The 15,256-nt window shown below is 31.5% G+C and overlaps 1 protein-coding gene across 1 annotated transcript in view; it reads left to right on the forward strand.

Moving 5' to 3' along the window:
* Positions 1 to 15,256, forward strand: part of LOC120122255 (WRKY transcription factor 72B-like) — a 42,342-nt gene that overhangs the window by 12,887 nt on the left and 14,199 nt on the right. The window contains exons 3-8 of the mRNA XM_039141431.1: positions 431 to 494; positions 647 to 733; positions 2,996 to 3,070; positions 3,733 to 4,317; positions 4,408 to 5,448; positions 6,964 to 6,973. Of these exons, the coding sequence (XP_038997362.1) occupies positions 431 to 494; positions 647 to 733; positions 2,996 to 3,070; positions 3,733 to 4,317; positions 4,408 to 5,445 (1,849 nt within the window). The 3' untranslated portion in view covers positions 5,446 to 5,448; positions 6,964 to 6,973. The remainder of the gene's footprint in view (positions 1 to 430; positions 495 to 646; positions 734 to 2,995; positions 3,071 to 3,732; positions 4,318 to 4,407; positions 5,449 to 6,963; positions 6,974 to 15,256) is intronic.

Raw genomic sequence — 15,256 nt, forward strand, 5'->3', positions numbered from 1 at the left:
AGCCGACGACATCTTAAAAATCTAAAATTATTATATATTTTAAATTTTTTATATATTTTTATTAAAATTTTATTTTCATCTATTAAAATTTCATAAATTCAAATTTATTCTCTAATGTTTTATAAATTTAAATTTATCCCCTAACCTTAAATCTTACTTCGGTCGCTTCTCCGCACATCTGACATTTTGTAATGAAAAAGTAAGAAAGTTCAACGAATGCTAGCATTGTTTGACATTAGGTGGGGACCGTGTATTGCGGCTCCAGCTCCTCTTTCTTTGTTCTCCTCTGCCCTTAACATGTTATCTAAAAAGAGTTGAACTTCATTTAATTATTTCCTATTTCCATTCTACTCTTCTTTTTATTTAATACAAGTGGATTGGATTTTGTTGACATTTTATTTGTTTTGTGCATGTAACATGATTTATGAAGTCGTTGTTTTATATCTTCTTCTTCTGGTGAAGAAGAATCTGCTGCTGCTGTTGTTCTTCCCAAGGTGAAAAAATACAGCTTTTTTCTATGTTTTAATGGCTGATATATATGGTTTTCTTTAGCAGTTCTGTTATGCTCCTTGTTTGGATAAATAAAATATTTTGGTTTGAAAAAAAGAAGGAAAAGATTAAATTTTGTGTTATTAATTTTGATCAGGTAGGAGATAAACGACCATACTGTGAAAATGATGATATGAAGCCGTCTTCCCCAGGGAAAAAGAATTTAAGCAGCGGCAACAACGAGGTAAACCCCAACTTTACATATAAATATTTTTTTTGACAAAGGAACTTTATATATATATAATTAGTCATTAGAGGCATTTAATAAATAATTTTGCTGGTTGTTTTGCAATTTTGATTAGTGTTTAAGAAAATATGAGTGAATAAAGATAAACATATTGATTAACCGATCAAGTATATTAACTCAATAATCTATTTCACCTTAAATACGAAGAAGGATTATTCTTTATATAAGAAAACCCCTAAATATGAACAACGGACTCTTATTTACTATATATATATATGATAGAATTTTAAAATTATCTTATATTTAGATTTTATCTTTATATTTCTATTAAAAATTTATTTTTATTCTTGAAATTTTATAAATTTAAATTCACCAAGTAAAATTTTATAAGTTCAAAAGACCCAAAATAATGGTTTAACGGGATGATGACACGGCAACGACATGCCATGATGTTGCTGACCTGATTGCCTCATCTATGCCTCATCTATGCCTCATCTAAACGTCATCGTTTTGACGTTACTGTTTTAGTGCTCAAAAGACCCAAAATGACGTTGTTTTGCTTGCTTGAACTCTAATTTTCCTAGGGACTAAACTCAAATTTTCCAATTATATATTTTTATCTCCTCCCTCCTCATCTTCGTCTGCATATCCAGACACCATGGCTCCGGCCGTTTCTGCCATAAACCGGCCACTTTCACGTTATCAATCCAACCCGATCAGCATTTCTCCAAAAGAAACAATAAGTAAATATTCTGCTTTTATCAACACTAAATGGTGATATAAGTTGCCGAAATTTCTACATTCGAAAATTCTGGAACAAACAAGCTCCCGTTTCGTGTTCTCAGTTTCTTGTGTATGCAGCATGGACTGCAAATTGCAATTCTTTGATTGTTCCTGCAAAATTACATTCAGATACTCTAAAAGACTTGCGTTTCTGTCCAATGGTAATCCAACCCAGTCCTGAAATAGCCACATCACTAGCAGGTCAGTGCAAACAACAAATTTAGACGATTAATTATAAACACTAAAGATCTTTATTTGCCGCAAGTTAACCATGACAAGAATTTTGAGAAGAGCTGAAAATCCGTAATTTTCCTTGTATGCATAACAAAAAAAAAACATTTCTTCTGGGATTGGTACTTCGAAATCAGTCAGTCATGTGAACAACCAGATCGTTAAAGAGAGGAACTTGAGGCACAACGATGGAGAGGTGGGTGGTTTCGTTTTATGGAAGAAACGGTCGGAGCTATGGTGCCTGGATATGCAGATGAAGACGAGGAGGAAGATGACAAGAATATATAATTGGAAAATTTGAGTTTAGTCCATAGAAAATTAAGGTTAAAGTAAAACGATATCATTATCGGTTTTTTGAGCACTAAAACAGTAACACCAAAATGACGTCATTTAGATGAGACAATCACGTGAGTAACGTCACTGTATGCCATTGTCATATCATCATCCCGTTAAACTATTAACGGTGGAGTGACATAATTACATTTAAAAGTAAACATTAGAGCTAAAATTCAAAAAATTAAAACATTGGTGGTATAAACAAGTCAATAATATTTGAAGTAATTTACCCTGAATTAGCAACTTTTGTAATGATCAAGTATACATAATTTTTAAAAATTTTGATTTCTCAAATATTTTAGATATTTTTTATTTTTCAAAAATCTCAAAAATTTATCGTTTCTAAAATATTATAAATTTACTCATAACATAAAATCTAGCCTACACCCTTATAGCCAATCAGGATATACATGAATGATTGGGTTTCCATCAATTGCACAAGAAAGAGAGATATTGGACTAATGCATCAACTAGTGGTGAAAGAAAGAAAATAAGGGCAACATTCCAAGTTGGCAACATGGAAATTTCGACGCCCCACAAACATTGACAATCATCGAGATATTGGACTAATGCATCAACTAGTGGTGAAAGAAAGAAAATAAGGGCAACATTCCAAGTTGGCAACATGGAAGACAAATTCGACAGCCCCAACAAACATTGACAATCAATCAAACCTCGTATATTTATTTTTCAACATTTTTAATTTTCGTTAATCCCTTGATTTTCTAAGGTTTTGACCATACTTACATATCTTATTCGTCTAGATGCTGGACTTGAAGTCATCACCCATCCGTTATTCTCACCATTACTTTTCTAATTCATATTTTCCGTCTAGACTTCAAGCTTTGAATTCTTATATGTATAAGAAACATGTTATGTTAACTCAACATATTGTGCAAAACTAAACAGGTTTCTGTAAAATCGAATACTGTAAGAGCAGAAGCCGAGCACTCCATGGCATCTTCTTCCAGTCGAAAGGAGCAGGTTAGATTAATCTCAAATTATACAATATCATTTAGCTATATATAGATATAAGATCTAATTATACAGTGTAATTTTTTTAATTTTATATAAATTTAGCATCGTTGGATGAGTGAAAATAGATAACTGAGATTAACAGTAGTAAATGAGAATATATTCACCGAAAAAAGGAATTAATCTTAATCTTTTATTTTCACTCGTCAAATGATCCTAAATATGTGTAAAACTAAAGTTTTTTTGTTAAACTACGTATTTAGTACCTAAACTATCAGTTTTGGTCCGTTTTAGTACCTAATCTTTCAAAATTTTCAAAATCATAGATAAAGTTTATTTTTTTGTTTCATTTTAGTATACTCCATTAAAACTTAATGCGTTTAGTAACTAAATTATAAGTTTTGGTCCGTTTTAGTACCCAAACTTTCAATTTTTTTCAAAACTTAATGTTAAATTTTGAACGGGTACTAAAATGAAACAAAAACTAAATTTTAGGTATAGTTTAAAAAAATTGAAAGTTTAGGTAACAAAACGGACCAAAACTGATAGTTTAGGTACTAAATGTATAATTTACCCAAACCTTTTTTACAGCGTATAAGATCCTAACTCACATAGGTATGTATATCCATCTTAAATTAGATAATCAATGAATATTTTGTGTATGGAAATAGGATGATGAACTTGAATCAGCCAAGGCTGAGATGGGAGAGGTGAAAGAAGAAAACAAAAGGCTAAAGATGTACCTAAATCGGATAACGAAGGATTACCAGAAGCTACAAATGCAATTCTACGACATCGTTGGACAAGATTCAAAGAGATCTCAAGCACCACCAAACGATGAACACCAAGTAGTACAACAGATCGAAGAAGAAGAAGAAAAAGAAAAAGAAAAAGAAAAACAAGAATCCGAGCTTGTTTCCCTTACACTCGGAAGATTTTCCAGTGACTCGAAAAGGGAAGATAAGGGCAAAGCATCTGGCAGCAGCAGCCATCGAAAAGAGGAGGAGATCAGAGGCAGTGAAGGTTTATCTCTTGCTTTGGATTACAAATTCGAAGCTTCTAAGTCCGAGGTAGACGATGAACCGTTGCCGAATCCGAGCCCCGTGAACAGTTCTCAAGAACACAAGGAAGAAGAAACATGGCCGCCGAGAAAAGTTGTCAAGACAACCGAAAGTGGAGGAGACGATGAAGTCTTGCAGCAAAACCCTGCCAAGAAAGCTAGGGTTTGCGTCAGAACCAGATGTGATACTCCCACGGTACGTGCATATATACCGTAGACGCACGCAACTGTTCACATTTTTTGCACGTGTTATTCATGTTTATAACAAGGTCCTTTATGATTATAGATGAATGATGGATGTCAATGGAGGAAATATGGACAGAAGATTGCTAAAGGAAATCCTTGTCCTAGAGCGTATTATCGTTGCACAGTTGCGCCTTCTTGCCCCGTGAGAAAACAGGTTCAAAGATGTGCCGAAGACATGTCCATCTTAATCACAACATACGAAGGAACTCACAATCATCCACTTCCAATGTCGGCCACCGCAATGGCTTCCACCACTTGTGCGGCGGCTTCCATGCTATTGACCGGTTCGACATCCTCGGCCGGCTCCAGTGTTCCATCATCGATTTCCTCCCACCCTGCTCTTCATGGACTCAACGTTTACCTGTCCGATAACTCGAAATCGAAGTTCTACTTGCCCAACACTTCACTACCGTCGGCCTCTTCCCACCCTACCATCACTCTCGACCTTACTTCAACACCATCATCGTCGTCATCGTCGTTTCCTTTCAATAGATTCTCTTCGGCTTACCCCACGGCATCGAGATACAACACTTCAACGAGTCTCAATTTCGGTTCATCGGAATCCAACACCGTGTCATGGGGAAATGGGCTCTTCACCTATGGCGGAAGTACTCAACAACAGCCCTACATGAAATCCCATATCGGAGCTCTCAACATTAACGGAAGAGCACCGCCGTCGACTGTGGAGAATAACATTTATCAATCTTTCATGCAAAAGAATCATCAAGGTCATCCTCAACCGCCATTACCAGATACTATCGCTGCAGCAACCAAAGCGATCACGACAGACCCGAACTTCCAATCTGCATTGGCAGCGGCTCTCACGTCGATCATCGGCGCCGGAAATAATGGTGGAAGCGGTGGTGGTGCGGCGGAGAGTTTGGCACAAAAGTTGAAATGGGGAGAGCAATCATTTGCAGTGAATGGAAATGGATGTGGGTCGAGCTTCTTCAACAAATCGACTTCCAGTGGTTCGCAGCCTGGGAGTTCAATATTTCTACAACCTAATGCTTTGCCATTTTCAACTCCCAAGAGTGCTTCAACTTCTCCAAGTGATACTGGAAATCACAGCAATTGATTTGTAATTAAGGATTTGGTTTAGTCTTAATTGGCATGTAAAATAATATGAAGTTTTCAAGAAATTTTCCTAAGACAAGGATGGGAGACATGGAAATTTTGAATAATGTTTGGTTTTTCCTCAAATTTATTTGGTCATGGTCAACACAATTCCACTATCAAACCCTAGCAATCAAGTATTAGATACAATATTGAAAACTTTTAGTTATTATAAACGAAAAAAAATGTAATATTTTTCAACTAATATTTATATAATTAAATTATGGGTAAACTACATGTTTAATACCTAAACTATTAAATTTTTTTCGTTTTAATTCTTACACTTTTATTTGTTTCAAAAGCATACCTAACGTTTTTTTTGTTATGTTTTGGAATCGTTAAAAATGTAGCCGAGCTGTTACAATACGATACTTTTTTATGTGTAAATCACTTTTATTTATCACTCAACTATCTTCTCACTTCAATTTTGGTCATTAGAATTTAATTTTTTTAATTTAATTACTTAATTTTCATATTACTTCTAATTTAATCACTCTAACTTTCAATCTTTTTTATTTTAACTATATATTAATATGATAATAAAAAATATCATGTCTCAAAAATTATTAATAAACTAAATTAGAGTGATTAAAACATGAGTAATTTGAAAGTGGAGTAGTTAAATTGAAATTTTTTAAACTTTAGTAACCGAAATAAAAGTAAGAAAATAGTTAAGTGATGAATGATATAATTTATCCATAAAAATGTCACGTGTAATAGTTCTACGAATACTAAAATAAAACAAAAAAATAAACGTTAGGTATAATTTTAAAACAAATAAAAATTTAAATACTAAAATAAAATAAATAATTTAGATACTAATTGTAGTTTACTCTTAAAATTATAACTGTTCACAAAGGCATGACCACACAAAAATGGGCGGAGCCACTATGTAATGAGGTATAGAAAATATATTTTCTATATAAAAATATATAAAACAATAAAAATGACATCACTGTTAAAAAAAGCTTGACCCCCTTAAAAATTATTTTTATTTTTTCAAAATAATTTTATAAAATATTTAATAATAATAAATCTAAAATAGTAAATAAATTTATTTGTGAACACAATAAACCAAACACATATTTATTTATGTTCGTTCATTTATTAAACTAACATAAATTTTTATTTAATAAACAAACATAAACGAATGTAATGTTTTATCAACAATCCATCAAATGTTCTGATTTGATATTTTTATATTCATATTTTGGATTAATATTTACGTTCTAATTTGATATTTTTAGTCTTTGTGTTCCATAATTATTTTTTTATATAATGTCTAAATTACTCAAACCTCTTTCCACTTGTAAATTACGATATATTATATTATAAACGATAGTTTTGACTTTCCCTTTTTAACCTAGTTCTTTCATTAATATTGTTATGTCACTTTTCTCTTTATCGTTAATTTTTGTTTAGACGACAATATCAATTTTAATTTTGGTTATTGAATACTGGTGATTATTAGTTCTCTTAGTTTTTTTTATGTTATATCATTTATTCTTTTTTATTGATTTTTTTTATTTTGAATAAGAATTCTTGTGGCAAACGTTTTCTCTGCTTTTTTACATGATCCTTATGGTTTTTGGTATTTTTTGCATACCTTTGCAGTCATCTTGGTGCTCGTACAAAAATTATCACAATATTTAATTTTTGATTGGTTTATCGGTAGTCATGTATAGCCAGAACAACTCTTTGGTAAAAAGTTGTTTGTTAATATAATCAAAATTATGTAGTGAAGTAACCTGCCATATAGTTTGATTTGCTCACCACTCCTTTAATCACTTCGTAAAACATATCATTCGATGAAGACATGAGTTTTTATTAAGGTTACTAGGTTCTTTTACTGTTGATCGTCATTCTTAACAGAAGGTTTAAATTTTTTTTTCATATTATTGGGTTTAATATTTTTATTTTTGTATGAGTATTTAGTGACAATTATCTCTAATATTCTCTATATTTGGATGTGTTGTAATTCTCATTGCTTATAGTATTATTTTTATTAACGAAATCTACTTGTAAGTATTAAAAAATTAAATTAAGAGATATTATATGTTTAAGTGTACTTGAATTGGCGTCTTAATGTATGTTTCAATAATACTTTGAACTGATATCAAATTCAATTCAAAAAAAAATTTGGTTGCCCTCTAGTTCCAAGGTTTTGCCTTGACTAATTCGGACCAACCCGCGTCGCACACCTAGCTTTGGTGGGTGAATCTTCCAGCAAAGATTTTTTACACAAGGACTCGAACTTGAGTTCTTGCTTTAACAATATCAAGCTACTTACCACTTGAACCAAACCCTGTAACCCCCTCAAACTGATACGGATAATCCAATCCGATCTGAAGTGTCACATTAGGGCCACCGGAGTGACCCGTCATAAAAATTAGGAAAAATTAAAACTTTTATTAACCCTTTTCAAACCGTAAAACAATTTAGAAATAAAAACAAAACTTCAGAAAAATCATTCACATATTAAAATAGAATTCAATAGTGTCCCATGTCAAAATAAGATACATACTCAATATTAAACAAATGTAACCTATATGCCCCTAATTACACATGTATCGTACCCTCAAGAAGCGCTAAAAGAACTCCCATATTGTTGTCGATAATCGAGTGTGATTGATTCCTTTGACTGAATAGTAAGTAACAAAGTGAGCTTTGGAAGCTCAGTAATAGTACAACCAAAAGATGAAAGGCCACAAATGTAACCTATATGCCCCTAATTACACATGTATCGTACTCTCAAGAAGCGCTAAAAGAACTCCCATATTGTTGTCGATAATCGAGTGTGATTGATTCCTTTGACCTGAAATAGTAAGTAACAAAGTGAGCTTTGGGAAGCTCAGTAATACAGTACAACCAAAAGATGCAAAGGCCATGTAGATATATGGTGCAACATGAAGATTCCCTTAGCTACCTAGGCATAAACAAGTCATAGTGATGATTTGAGGTTTCACTGATTAATTCTTCATATAATAATGAGGAAGCTTATAGTTCAGAGGAAACGTTCAAAGGAACAAATTCAGGAGATTGAAAACGGATGTCTAGTGTTTTCCCACAAAACCATAAATCAATGTAAATACAACTTAGAAATAGTAGTATTTTATTATAATAAAACAAAATTTTAAAATCATTGTAACACCTTCTATTCGAACACCAATATGCAGTTCTCAAAACTGCATCAATAAGGACTTAACCTAGGCGCTGGAGCCAACCTAAAGGAATACCTTGGGGCCTCGGAGCCTACCCAATGAATACCTTGGGGCCTCAGAGCTTACCCAAGGGAGTACCTTGGGGCCTCAGAGCCTACCCAAATGAACATCTCGAGTCCTTAGAGCCTACCCAAATGTCACCATAGGTCCGTAAGTATTTACCAACTTAATCATAGTTGAACCTCTATACTCCATAATCCCACCTGGATGATATCCCAATAAAAAATTAGGTTGAGCAACAAACTATAATATCAAAATCATAAGCTAGTAGAATATCGTAAAAGTGACAATGAATTTTATTTAAATCACATATCTATCATCCACCCGTTCACCAAAATACAATATCATGATTTACCTAAGGGAGTTCCTTGGGGCCTTAGAGTTTACCCAAGGAAGTACCTCGAGGCCTAAGAGCCTACCCAAGGGTCACCTTAGGTCTGTAAGGATTTACCAGTTTGATCAGAGTTAAACCTTCATACTCCAAATCTTACCCAAAAAATATCTTAATAAAACAATTTAGGTAGTAAACAGTAGTTCCATGATCCATAAATCAGACATATTACATTTTCCAGTAAAACAAGTAACCACATAGCATATATCAGGTAGCCATAGTTTATCCAGTAAATAAAAAAAATCAATTACTTAAAATATTCATAAATCATCCAGATAACAAATCGTTTTCTATGATAGATAAAATAGTCATATAACATACATGGAACACATTAGATGATCCATATATTTTTCAGAATGACTTCATAATTATTAGGAAGGAAAAACATATAACTTCTGTAGATTGTTCGGACTCCAGAATCGAGGTCCCTATAAAAGTGTTCGTTCATTAATAGATCTAATCAACATTAAGAAATTTTCCTAAGACAAGGATGGGAGACATGGAAAATTTGAACAATGTTTGGTTTTTCCTCAAATTTATTTGGTCATGGTCAACACAATTCCACTATCAAACCCTAGCAATCAAGTATTAGATTCAAGATTGAAAACTTTTAGTTATTATAAACGAAAAAAATGTGTAATATTTTTCAACTAATATTTATATAATTAAATTATGGGTAAACTATATGTTTAATACCTAAACTATCAATTTTGTTTCGTTTTAATTCCTACACTTTTATTTGTTTCAAAAGCATACCTAACTTTTTTTTGTTACGTTTTGGTATCCTTAAAAATGTAGCCGAGTTGTTACAATATGACACTTTTTATGGGTAAATCACGTCATTTATTACTCAACTATCTTCTCACTTCAATTTTGGTCATTAGAATTTATTTTTTTAATTGAATTACTTAAATTTCAAATTACTCCTAATTTAATCACTCTAACTTTCAATTTTTTTTTATTTTAACTATATAATAATATAATAAAAAATTTCATGTCTAAAAATTATTAATAAACTAAATTAGAGTGATTAAAACATGAGTAATTTGAAAGTTGAGTAGTTAAATTGAAATTTTTTAAACTTTATTGACCAAAATAAAAGTAAGAAAATAGTTAAGTAATGAATGATATAATTTATCCATAAAAATATCACGTGTAGTAGTTCTGACGAGTACTAAAATGAAACAAAAAGTAAATATAATTTTGAAACAAATAAAAATTTAAATATTAAAATAAAATAAAACTAATAATTTAGATACTAAATGTAGTTTACCCTTAAAATTATAACCGTTAACAAAGACATGACCACCCAAACATGGGCGGAGCCACTATGTAATGAGGTATAGAAAATATATTTTTCTATATAAAAAATATATAAAAAAATAAAAATGACACCACTGTTAAAAAAAGCTTGACCCCTTGAAAATTATTTTTATTTTTTCAAAAATATTTTATAAAATATTTAATAATAATAAATCTAAAATTCCATTTCAATGACATGTATCTTCCCAAAGTTTTATTACATTATTATTACCAATATATTCACCAATGTTGTATAAAAATATTTATTAAAAATAAATTTATAGAAGTACCACTATTTAAAATATAAAATCATTTCACAAAGCTAATCATATGATAAACTTTTAATTTTTTAGTAACAATATAATTTAAAAATTAAATAGATTGATGATCAAATTAAGTGTAAAAATATTATTTTTATAAGAAAATATCATTATTAAATAAACGAGTAAATAAATGAAATTATAAAGAAATAATAAATAAATTTGTTTGTGAACACAAACGAACCAAACACATATTTATTCATGTTCGTTCATTTATTAAACGAACATAAATTTTTATTTAATAAACAAACATAAACAGATGTTATATTTCTTGAACAATCCATCAAATGTTCTAATTTGATATTTTTATATTCATATTTTGGATTAATATTTATGTTCTAATTTGATATTCTTAGTCTTTGTGTTCCATAATTATTTTTTGATATAATGTCTAAATTACTCAAACCTATTTCCACTCATAAATTAAGAGATATTATATTATAAATAATAGTTTTTAACCTAGTTCTTTCATTAATATTTTTGTGTCACTATTCTCTTTTTCATTAATTTTTGTTTAGCTGACGACAATATCAATTTTAATTTTGGTTACTGATTGTTGGTGATTATTAGTTTTTTTATGTTATATCCTTTATTTTCTTTTTTTGTTGAATTTTTTTATTTTGAATAAAAATCCTTGTGGTAAACGTTTTCCCTGCTCTTTTTGCACGATCCTTATGGATTTTGGTATTTTTTGCATACCTTTCCAATCGTCTTGGTGGTCGTACAAAAACTATCACAATATTTATTTTCTGATTGGTTTGTCAGTAGTCATGTATAGTCAGAACACCTCTTTGGTAAAAGGTTGTTTGCTGATATAATCAAAATTATATAGTGAAGTAACCTGCCAGATAGTTTGGTTTGCTCACCACTCCTTTAATCACTTCCTAAAACATCTCATTCAATGAAGACATGAGTTTTTATTAAAGTTACTAGGTTCTTTTACTGTTGGTCGTCATTTTCAATGAAAGGTTTCATTTTTTTCTTCATATTATTGGGTTTAATTTTTATTTTTTATTTTTGTTTGAGTATTTAGTGACTATTATCTCTAATATTCTCTATAATTGGATGTGTTGTAATTCTCATTTCTTATAGTATTATTTTTATTAACGAAATCTACTTGTAAGTATTAAAAAAAATTAAATTAAGAGATATTATATGTTTAAGTGTACTTAAATTGACGTCTTAATGTATGTTTCAATAATACTTTGAACTGATATCAAATTTAAATAAAAAATTTGGTTGCCCTCTGGTTCTAAGGTTTTGCCTTGACTAATTCGAACCAACTCGCGTCCCACACTTGGCTTTGGTTGGTAAGTCTTCTAGCATAGATTTTCTGCATACACAAGAACTCGAACCTGAGACCTTGAATGAACAATATCAAATTGCTTACCATTTGAACCAAACCCTTAACCCTCTCATATTGATACGGATAACTCGATCCGATCCGAGGTGTTACATTAAGGCTATTGGAGCGACTCGCCATAAAAATCGAAAAAATTAAAACTTTTATTAACCCTTTTCAAATAGTAAAACAATTTAGAAATAAAAACAAAACTTCAGAAAAATCATTCACATATTAAAATAGAATCCAATAGTGTCACATGTCAAAATAAGATGCAAACTCAATATAAAACAAATGTGACATACATGCCCCTAATTACACCTGTATTGTATTCTTAAGCAGCGCCAAAGAAACTCCCATACTGTTATCGATAATCGAGCGTGATTGATTCCTTTGACCTGAAATAGTAAGTAACAGAGTGCGCTTTGGGAAGCTCAGTAATACAATACTGCCAAAAGACGCTAAACACCAATTATATATATGGTGCAACATGAAGATTCCCTTATCTACCTAGGCATAAATAAGTCATAGTGATGATTTGAGGTTTTACTGATTAATTCTTCATCTAATAGTGAGGAAGCTTACAGTTCAGAGGAGACATTCAGAAGAACAAATTCAGGAGACTGAAAACAAATGTCTAGTAGGTTCCCACAAACCCAGAAATGAATGTAAACATGGTTTAGAAATAGTGTTATTTTATTATAGTAAAACAAATTTTTAAATTCACTGTAACACCCTCTATTCGAACACCGATATGCAGTTCCCCAAACCTGCATCTATAAGGACTTACCCTAGGCCCATTGGGCGTATGAACCAACATAAGAGAATACCTTAGGGCCTCAAAGCCTACCCAATGAATATATTGGGGCCTCAGAGCTTACCCAAAGGAGTACCTTAGCGCCTGAAAGCCTACCCAAATGAACATCTCGAGGCCTAAGAGTCTATCCAAATGTCATCATAGGTCCATAAGGATTTACTACCTTGATCAGAGCTGAACCTTCATATTTCATAATCTCACCCGGATGATAATGAATATCGTAAAAGTGACAATGAATTTTATTTAAATCACATATCTGTCCTCTACCCGTACACCAAAATGTAGTCCCATGATTTACCCAAGTGAGTGCCTTGGGGCCTTAGAGCCTACCCAAGGGAGTACCTCGGGCCTAAGAGCCTACCCAAGGGTCACCTTAGGTCTGTAAGGATTTATTAGTTTGATCAGAGCTGAACCTCCATATTCTAGATCTTACCCAAAGAGTATCTCAATAAAACAGTTTAGGTAGTAAACAATAGTTTCATGATCCATAAATAAGGGATATTACATTTTCCAGTAAAACATGTAACCACTGAGCATTTATTGGGTAGCCATAGTTTATCACGGTAAATCAAAAAATCAATTAGTTAAAATATTCATAAATCATCCAGATAACAAATCGTATTCTATGATAGATAAAATAGTCATGTAACATACATAGAACGCACTAGATGATCCATATATTTTTTAGAAGGACTTCATAATTATCAGGAAGGGAAAACATAAAACTTATGTAGATTGTTCGGATTCTAGAATCGAGGTCCTTATAAAAGGGTTCGTTCATTAACAGATCTAATCAACATTAAGAAATTGATGCTTCGAGACTTTTAAGATTTAAGAGTATCAAGAAGGTATTCATGAACCTTTACATCATAAATATTTAAGATTCGAATATAACAAATGTGATTCTATCATTCAGGTTATCAGGGTCATTTCAGATATTTTGATTTCTGGAGGATTCTTAGTAACTTAATCCAATAAGGGTAAAATGATAATTTACTGAATTCAATATTTATATTGATTTATCAGGATATCAAGTCAACTCGAACTGAACAATTCCCAATACTACGATGCCTGCCAATCATTCGGATCGAGATATTTTACGAATATTTACTACTTAATACTGATAACATTAGCTGAACATGTATTTCGATGATATTATTTATTTCTATATTGCAACTGTATCTAGAATGATCGACGTGCTAGGGTCATGCTCCAAAACCTTTAAGGGTGGTATAACACTTAAGTTTATTGGTGTTTCCAAGGTTTATCCAATGACATCCTCTTATTTTACGTATTGAGGGTATTTAGGTCATTTTAGTACTCATTATTATTTCAGTCAATTTGGAGTTAAAGGTATTTTATCTTTTATGGGGTTTAAGGGCATTTTGGCCATTTCAATACTCAAGGGTATTTGGGTCATTCTCTTTCGACTCACTCTTTACGTCATTTCGAACCATTCAAATGTAGATGATACTTTCAGTGATTTAGTCTTCGACGCTTGCTCAGGAATCAGAAATTCCAAGCGTGTTTTTCCATCTCAGAGTTAAAAATTGATTATCAGGGTTTCTCTAAACAAATATGGTATTTGACAGGGGAAATGGTAGCTCTTTCGGGTTAAGTATGACTTTTCAAGTTATTTTAGTTAATACGAATCTTGAGGTCAATATGATTTATTGATTAATCACTGAACTATTATTATTTTATCAGTCTTCCAATTTTTTATTCTAGTCCCTCGAGTGTTATACAATTTACTAAACTTTTACCAAATTTTGTTCGAGTCCAGTAATGATTAAGTATATAAATTGTCCAATAATATTCATTCATATAATAACCAATATCAATGTGATCTGTAAAGCATGCAAATAGTAATAATGTATTACCTTGATTTTTGGCCACATCGGTTAACAATTAAACTCTATTCAAATGCCCTTAAACTTTAATTCCACGTCCCATAATGTCTAAAATAAATGGCAAAACCAATTACATTAGAAACATAAGTTAAACGTGAAAATTCGTATTGAATCAGACAATAAAATACTGAAAAAATAGTTTACCAGATTCGAATTTGACAAAACAAACTTTAGATTCGAACTCAAACGTCGAAAAACGTAACATATGACTTTTCGAAAAAAATTGACTTTTTATCAAAGTCAACCCTATTCAAAATCAAATTTAACGGTCATATCAAATATCATGACTCAATTAAAGTCAAATGTTTGAGTTGACTCGATGAGTAGATTTAGGGGACTAGTTCAAGTTCAAACTGGTTTATCCTAAGTAGGCCGGTTCAACCTGATCTAGTGCATCTAGACCGGATTTGGAAATTTCTATCGGTGGGCAAACACCACGTGCGACAGTGGCACGTGCGATAACAACGGGG

Source organism: Hibiscus syriacus, unplaced genomic scaffold, assembly GCF_006381635.1.
Source record: "Hibiscus syriacus cultivar Baekdansim isolate YM2019G1 unplaced genomic scaffold, ASM638163v2 tig00110384_pilon, whole genome shotgun sequence".
NCBI classification, from domain to species: Eukaryota; Viridiplantae; Streptophyta; class Magnoliopsida; order Malvales; family Malvaceae; genus Hibiscus; species Hibiscus syriacus.